The sequence below is a fragment of the Gossypium hirsutum genome, chromosome A07 (genome assembly GCF_007990345.1).
Source record: "Gossypium hirsutum isolate 1008001.06 chromosome A07, Gossypium_hirsutum_v2.1, whole genome shotgun sequence".
Lineage (NCBI taxonomy): Eukaryota > Viridiplantae > Streptophyta > Magnoliopsida > Malvales > Malvaceae > Gossypium > Gossypium hirsutum.
Window position 1 is genome coordinate 93,836,909 of NC_053430.1, and position 8,483 is coordinate 93,845,391.

An 8,483-nucleotide genomic window follows, 5' to 3' on the forward strand; every position below is an offset into this window, starting at 1 on the left:
CTTAGAAACTCAAAGCTATATAATTACTGGACCACAATTCCAGGAATAAGCTCATGGATGAAGACAAACTTTCTTTTCACCTTTTTTTGAACTGAACTGGATACCATTTTTCTCAATTCTTCAACTTGGGTTTACCACTCTTAATAGATTAGGACTGAGAGAAAGGGGGTGGAGGTGGGGTTGTAAAAGCAAATATCATCCCTCCAACAGCCTCCACACCCAGCTTAAGATGGCTACTTTTGGCCCCTATTCTATTCTCTAAAGATATGCTTGGTTTATTGAAAAAGTAAAAGGACGAAAAGAGAAAATAAAAAAGAATGAAAATATAATATACTTAGTAGGAAAAGAAATGCTTGAAAAAAAGAAGATAGATGATCATTTTACATCATAATAAATAAAAATAAACTATACATTCTTCAAACTTTCATTTTTACTAGAAAGAAAAAAAAAATATATTTATCTTTCTGTTTTTACTTCAATTTTTTATCATTTCACTAACCAAGTCAAGCCTAAATGCCTCTTTCAGATTCCAAACAAATAAAAAAACAAACTGCAGTATATATGTATAATGGAGGGGGACACAATGGCAAAAGAGAGTGAAACTCGAACGTATTGAACTATTTTTATGATGGCGCAATAATCACATGTTAGATGTGTTACATGTTATAAGAAATTAGCTAGTTGAAAGGGAAAAAAGAAGTTTCTCTTGAGAGAGGATGTTCTCTTACACTACAAAACTGTAGAAAGGTTTAAGTAAGAACCTTTCGGGAATGATCCTCGCTTGAATTGTCAACCTGCAATGCACAGATCTTTAATGTTGTGTGTTGCAGATTAAAAGGAATACACGAGCAACACTCGTCCAGAACTCAGATAGCCAGCCAATATTTTAGTGCTATCGTGCCATATCACCTTCATGATATTACCAAAAGAAGTTAAATCAGAAATCATACACGGTAAAGTAACAATTTTTAATCAAGTGCTAATAAATATGTCTCATTCCTCGTTGAACTGGAATAGATAATCATTTTAAACTTGATTGCAATGTACAAGTGAAGTTCCATATAATTGGAAAAAAACATGTTATTCAATGTGAAAGCAGAGAACGTTTGGTTAAGCAAAGGTTCTTTTCATGCCAAATGCTTAAAAGTCTGTAAATGCCATGCAAGATCCTAATCATAGGAAATTATTAGAGATGGTCATGGCATGTATTTTTCTTCTAATTTCCCATGCTATAATGTGAAACTTGAAAATAGTGGACCAACCTGATGGGTGATTTTCAAGATTCTCAGCTCCCTTACTGTTACTTGGTTTACTGGAACTCGGCTGGGCCGTTGCTTGACACTATAAAAGGTGAAATTTATAATCAATACTTCATATTCCAGAATAAATTGTATGCCAAAATGTGATTGAGTTGGTGTTAGATCAGTGTCCGAAGAAAATTTTATTGAGGAAAATAAACATGATAAAGTTAAAAATTAGATTTGTAGGTTTCTAAGCCAACCTTCTTTCAATATATTGTCAAGAGTGAATAAACTCAAGGCTAGAAATAGTTCAGAAAAGCTGTGAATATGGGTATTTTTCAAAATTTTCAAAAATGAAGTTATCATGCATTTTATTATAAGCATAAATACAAAAGGTTTGACATGATAAGACATTACCTGTGGAGGGTGTAATTGCATCTGGTGAAGACCCATATACTGCTGATAAGGATCAGCAAAACTTGGGATCCGTGGCTGGTTTGGGTTTTGCATGCCAAGTGGGTTCAACATAGCATCTGACTGATTGTTCGGTTGGATTCTTGATGGATCAGGAACTGGAACTTGTGGTGACATATGAAATGCTGGCATGGGAAACCTTGGATCCAAATGAGCTGAAGCAGCTGGTGTTGGTAAACCTGATCCAGCCATAACATTGTGAAATGGCATCATTGGCCGACTTAATCCCATATCCATGACCATGCCCATCCCAATTCCCATCCCCATTGTTGGCATGTAATGCTGAGGAAACATCATTGGGAGCATGCCACAACCCATGGACATCATCTGCGGAACATTAAAATCTAAAATTGTCAATAAATAATGCAAAAGCACTTTCTTTTTGAGAACAACCTAACTACATTTCTTAGTGTTAGATTATAAGGAAAAGAAAGAACACAAAAAGCTTGAAAATTCAAAATTTATCTACTCATATACATCTAGTGACTAAAAACAATGTCCCCAAATAGAGATCTTGCCTCTTGACCTTGGCGGTGTTTGGTGAAACCTTATTATCTTTTTTTCACTAAAATGGCAAAAGTCCCTGTGCTTAACAGCTACACAAACATTCATAATAAGGTGGCTAAAAGATTGTTGATTAAGGGCTCAGTGCTATTACATTAAGTCATGATTGTCGCATGTTACAAAAACATGGATTCCAGATGTAAAACAGACAACTTCTATTGTTGGCTAGCGCTTTAAACAATGATGGTGCAACAGAAAGACAATAACCCAATTATATCACTTCATTGAATTACTACTTTTTATATACAGTTGTTAGAAAATAAATGTTTGGCTAGCTATATAATCTCATACATCTCTCATTAGCCATAAGCAAAGACATACCTGAACTTGTAACTGAAGTGACTTTAGGTACTCGATTGCTTCATCCAACATTGAAGCTTTGTCTGACTGAGACTCAAAAATATGAATGAAAATTGTTAATAATCATAGAGAGAAAAATATCCAAATTGGGGAAATATCCTCAACAAAACCTTGTTACAACGAGGAATAAGTTCTTGCAAAGCCCTCATCTTTTCATTTATCCTATCTCTGCGTCTCTGCACATGGATGAGATGTCAGGCATCTAAAAGGATGCAATTATATAGAAGCAGAAGACCATGTACTATAATACCAATTAAATACTGACCCTCTCCGAGAGGTTATGAACCTCTGCAGCACGGGACCTTTTCGTAGATGAGGATCCACGAGATTGTTTCTTTGTTTCAGGGGATTCGAACTCAGCATCCTTTGGCAACAATTAAATTACCAGTGAGGATTATGATAAATTTTAATATAAAGAAAAGGGATGAATGAAGTCATTGATTTTCCATTTTTAACACATTAAAACATATGGTACCATCCTAAATCTCAACATGGAGTACTGTCTATTTTCTAAAAGGAGTTTTTGGGTTTAAACACCCTCACATGTTTACAATGGGACAAAAACTTCTGAACTTAACTATCCTTATAAGTTCTTGAAAATCTTAGAGCATTGATCTTTAGCAAAATTCTTCAAGGGAAATATTAACTGATACAATGAAAGGAAAACAACAATATGTCCTCCTTTTTCTGTCCAATTCAATAAAAGTAATACATTAAAGACAAACAAGTTTATAAAACAATAATTGAATAATACTGTTATGACACTTTGCTAGCAAAAATTATTAAATAATTTTTAACATGTGCTTGTAGTCACTGATTAACCGGATTATTCCTTAAATAATGTTTTATACATCCTAGTACCTAGGATTGCAAAAAGGCTGATTACGTTTTTCAGAATTCCCATGCACTCAACGTAAAAAATTAGAGAAGCCATCATTAAGCTCAACGAGAACTGCTAAACAGTGGAGAATGTTTTAAGAAATTTAAAAAAAAAAAATCCAAAACAAAGACTATCTAAAAGCTAACCGACAGCAACTGGGGTGTGATGAGGACGAGGAAACCAGTCCCGTAATAAACGCCTTACATCCAAAAAATTTCCCATTCTAAATTCACCCATCATTCTTTTATATCTAAAAATTCAAAAAAAGAAAAAAATCTTTCAATTTCTTTCTTTTTTTAAAGGAATCAACTGAATCAAGTGAAAAAAAAATTGACAACTATCCCAAGTTTAATCTTGGAGAACCCCAAAAAAATAAAATAAAAACCGGCTAAACCACTAACAAGAAAACAAGTGTTCAAGCCTATCACACATTCTTCAGATTAATATTTTAACCATTCAATAATTGATTTTATCAATATAATTATCTAAAATATTATATATATTAATATTTATTGATCAGTTAAAATTCTTTTACATAAAACTTTAGAAAATTTTAATTTACTTCAAATATAAAATGTAAGTGTATCCCTCCTCATTTGGGATTAGTATTTATAATTACATACCAATACAATACACTCTCAAGGAAAGAAATGAGTTTGAATTCTATAGAAGACATTATCGAGAGGACAATTACAAACCTGAACATGGATCATAATACAAACACAAAAAAAATATTTATAATGATACTAAAATTGTAGTATATATGTAATTTAAATTTTTAAATAAATAAAAACATGCGGCTAAATTTTCAATTCACATCAATTTCAAATTCAATGTTACCCACTGACGAAAAATTCAAAAAAGAAAATTCTCTCCCACTTGACACTGCCGACCTCATCCCTCCTCCAATAATAAAATTCGTGTCAAGTGTCAACCTCCCCAATTATGTCAAACACGTGGCATCTTTTAACTTGATGTTTCTGACACGTGTACAATCCCGAAATTATACGCCCAGGTGCCATAGGGGTGCTCACGTTAAACGATGTCAACCCCGCCCCGGCGCACTTTAGCCGAGACCAAGAGAGAAAAAAAAAATTCCAATGAACTAACCTCGCTGTGACACTCGGCGTCGTCCGGTTCTCTTCCTTTACGCTTCCGGTCCTCAGCTGGGCCCGTTTTTTGAGCCGTCGGTTCGGCGCTGGCACTGGCACTGGAGCCGCCAGGTGATGATGTAACCGTGGCTTCGCACGTGGCTATATTGTCTTTGCTGGCACCCACGCTGACAGCAGCTGATTGCGTGTGGGCAACTGCGGCAAAGCTCATGTTGGCGCAGGCATTGTTGTTGTCCTCGCCAGATGCTGCCTCGGTGTTGCACGGCATGGCTTGAGAGGCTCCCGATTCGGGACCAACCGCCGGAGTATCGCTGGAATCAACGACCGTCACTTCCCTCGCTACACTCTTTGAATTCGACGGTCCAGGTTGCTCCTTGGACAAGCTACCGAAGTTCTGGATCCTAGTAGACTCCAACTCATTCCTCCTCGCCGGCGGTATCGGGGGCCTAGAAGCAGGCACCATAGCCGAAGCCGAAACTTGAGGAACTCTTCCGAGTGGAGGCGTAGGAGGAGCGGAAGTTGTGGCAGTGGAGGTAACGCAAGGGGCAACAGCAGTGGGGGAGGAAGGATAGAGGAGATCAGCACAGAAATCGTGGTCGAAGTTGGCGTCGCTGAGAGGATTGTGAAGCCACGAAGCCATTTCATCTTCTTGCATGAACAGATGATCGGTAACGGATTGCTGTTGCTGTTGTTGTTGTTGCTGCTGATGGTGAGATGATGATCGGATCTCTCTGAGAGCTGATTGGCCGGCGTCGAGGTATTTGAACGGCGATGGTTTCTTGAAAGATCGTTGGTTTTGACTCTGCATAACAACTTGACCATTTTGCCACAACAGCTCCATGATTCCATCCTCTGGCCTATTTCATCAGTTCAAATCAAAACACATTTTCAATCTAAGAATTAGAAGAAGAAGAAGAAGAAGAAGAAGAAGAAGAAGAAGAAGAAGAAGAAGCAGCAGCAAGTCAGCAGCTTACATGGAAGGTTTTTTAGCGCGATTTAATATAGAAGATGAAGGGATTGAATAATCGTCTTCCATTTCGAAATCGGGAACGCAGTGATTCATCCTCTACTATCTTTCTTAACATAAAACAAAATCAATTAACACAATCAGATTAGACCAAAGAGAAACAAAAAAATTTCTAGGGTAAGTGCAAAAAAGAAGAAAGGAAAAAAAAGAAAACACACCGCCTAATTGAATGATTCAAGCTGTTAAGATCAAAGAACTGTTTCTACTTCTTTGAAAAATCCAAAAGAAATACATAAAAGGAGTGTTATTTTTGTTGATGTTTGAGCGGGACCTGTCTTTCCTGCAGATGATGAAATTGACTACCATAAACCCCTAACGACAAAGGAGAATATAATTGAAAATCAAAATCCATGTGAAGGAACAAAAGCTCTCTTCTACTACTACCTCTCTTCTCAGTGTTAAGAAAGGAGAAAAAAAATTTCTTTCCTTTTTTTTTTCTTTTCGGGAAGAATTTGTACTTGTTCTCCTTTTGGGTTAAATGTCTTTTGCAGCCACTCAAAGATAAGGCTTTCTCTCTCCGAATAATATGAAGCAAAAGACAATGGATTTTTTTTTTTTACATTCTAAATTATAGTTTATAAATTATTATATATTTATTATATTACAAATTTGATATTATAATAATATCTTATTTATTTGTTAAATTTTAATACTGAAAATTTTATTAAAGCTGAAATTATACCAATATTCATTATAATTCAAGGTATTTACAGGAACGAGCCTAATAACTAATCTTTTGTATTCTATAAGCCTATTAAAGGAGTAGATATTGATCGTATATAAGTTATATGCATCATCAATTAATTACATATTAGGGTAAACTAGTAAAATAGTCATTTTTATTTATCTCAGGATATATTTTAATCACTTATATTTGAAATGTTACGTTTTAGTCACTTATGTTACGTGATGTAACAAATCAGTTATTGAGCTGTTAATTATCGTTAACGATGTAACAGTAAGCTAACGTGGCATGTTAAATCATCATTTCAAACAAAAATTTTAGATTAAATTATATAATTGGTCCTCATATTTTTTCGTTTTGAGTAATTTAATTTTTTTTCTTTCATATTCTTTTAACTTTTCTCTTTTTTTTTTTATTTTTTATTCTCTTTTGCTTCTTCTTTTGGTTTCTTCCCATCTCCATCTCTTTTAATGTAGGTTTTTTTTTCATGTTTTCCATTTATTAAAACTAAAGGGAAGAAGAAAAGAAAAATAAAGAAATAAAAAGAAAAAAATAAATTGTTTAAAAAAATAAAAGTATAGGGACTAGTTTTTTACAAATGGAAAACATAAAAAAACTACGTTAAAGGAGATGGAGAAGGGAGGAAAACAAAGAGAGAACTAGAAAAGAATGGAAAACAAAGAAAAAAAAGAAAGCTAAAATAAAATAAAAGAAACAAATTAAATTGCTCTAAATGAAAAAATATAGGAACCAATTGTATAATTTAACCTAAATTTTTTGTTTGAAATAATGTTTAACATGTCACGTCAACTTATCCTTACACCGTTAATAACAATTAACGACTCAGTAACTAAAATGTTACTACACATTAACGTAAGCGACTAAAACGTAACATTTCAAAAATAAATGACTAAAATATAATATGAGGTAAACAAAAGTAATTATTTTGATAATTTACCCTTACATATCATCACTTTATTAATAAGCAAAATTAACAACCTTTTAGCCTAATGACAAGAGTATTATGTTGTAAGCATGAGAACTTGAGTTCGATCTTAAACAACCCTATATTCTTAAATACTTCAATATTAAGAGATAAAAGGTAAAATCTATAATTATGTAAAATGATATAAGGGATAAAAAGGTAATGGTAAAAGTTAATTAATTTTGTGTCAAGACATTGAAAGGGAAAATAAAAATAAAAATTTATAAAAGGGAAATTAAGATTAATTTTTAATTATATTTAATTAATTATTTTTAAAAATTTATTGATGTAGCATTTTGATCGTAAAAAGAGTTAATATATTTTAATTATATTTAACAATTTGAATATATTATTTTTATTGACATATGAGAAGGAAAATAGAACAATTAGATTTGAATAAAGTTATTAATTTTTATGTGTATTTTTTTAATTCATCAAATACTATATTTAAAATTGAAGTAGTTTAAATCATAGTAAAAGTGTAATTTAATATGTATGTAAATTTCAATTTCATTTTTTTAAACATTCAATTTGTAATAATAAAAATATAATATTATTCTAATATCAATTTAATAATATATTAAATAATAAAAAGTATTTTATCAATTTTAAAAAATCAAACTCATATTTTATTTTATAGATATAAATTTAAATAAATAATGTGTATTAATTATTAAATAATAATTTGAGTCAATACCCTAATAAGGAGGTTCCTCCACACTTCGCGAAAGAGTCATTCACTGGCCTTTAAATGATGTCACGTCTTATCATATTGTCAATCTAACAAAAAAACTTACACTATTTACATGGGTGATGATAGGCTAAGTAGAACCCGAGCCTAAAAAACAAACTTAAAATTTTTTACACCAACCCAACTTAACCCATAATTAGGTCTAAACATATGACAAATTTTTTAACCCTGCTTATAAAATTAAAATATATTTATTGTCAGTACACCAAAGCCTAACCTATACTATATTAGGATATATAAATATATATTTTTAAACCAAATAATACTATATTTTACTTTTAATATAAAATGTAATCTTTTTACACATTATTATATAAAATATTTAATAAAGGTCCTTTAAAACTTAAAAGGAAATAAATGACTTTTAACATAATTAGAATTCTTATTCATATTCTATTAAAAAA

At 32.3% G+C, this 8,483-nt stretch overlaps 1 protein-coding gene across 2 annotated transcripts; it reads right to left on the minus strand.

Annotated features, from left to right (window-relative positions):
- Nucleotides 1-597: 597 nt before the first annotated feature.
- On the minus strand, nucleotides 598-6,193 carry LOC107925868 (transcription factor PIF1). 2 transcript variants are annotated; one of them, XM_041116720.1, is made up of 9 exons: nucleotides 5,817-6,193; nucleotides 5,606-5,704; nucleotides 4,630-5,488; nucleotides 2,905-3,003; nucleotides 2,750-2,815; nucleotides 2,601-2,666; nucleotides 1,659-2,042; nucleotides 1,263-1,341; nucleotides 598-909 (listed from the first exon to the last, which is right to left on the minus strand). In XM_041116720.1, the coding sequence occupies exons 2-9, from the start codon at nucleotides 5,692-5,694 to the stop codon at nucleotides 893-895; spliced, it is 1,659 nt and encodes a 552-aa protein (XP_040972654.1). In that variant the 5' UTR covers nucleotides 5,695-5,704; nucleotides 5,817-6,193; the 3' UTR covers nucleotides 598-892. The 2 variants fall into 2 exon arrangements, with proteins under 2 accessions (XP_040972654.1, XP_016712089.2); XM_016856600.2 differs by having other exon boundaries at nucleotides 5,606-5,708; nucleotides 5,817-6,192.
- Nucleotides 6,194-8,483: the final 2,290 nt, after the last annotated feature.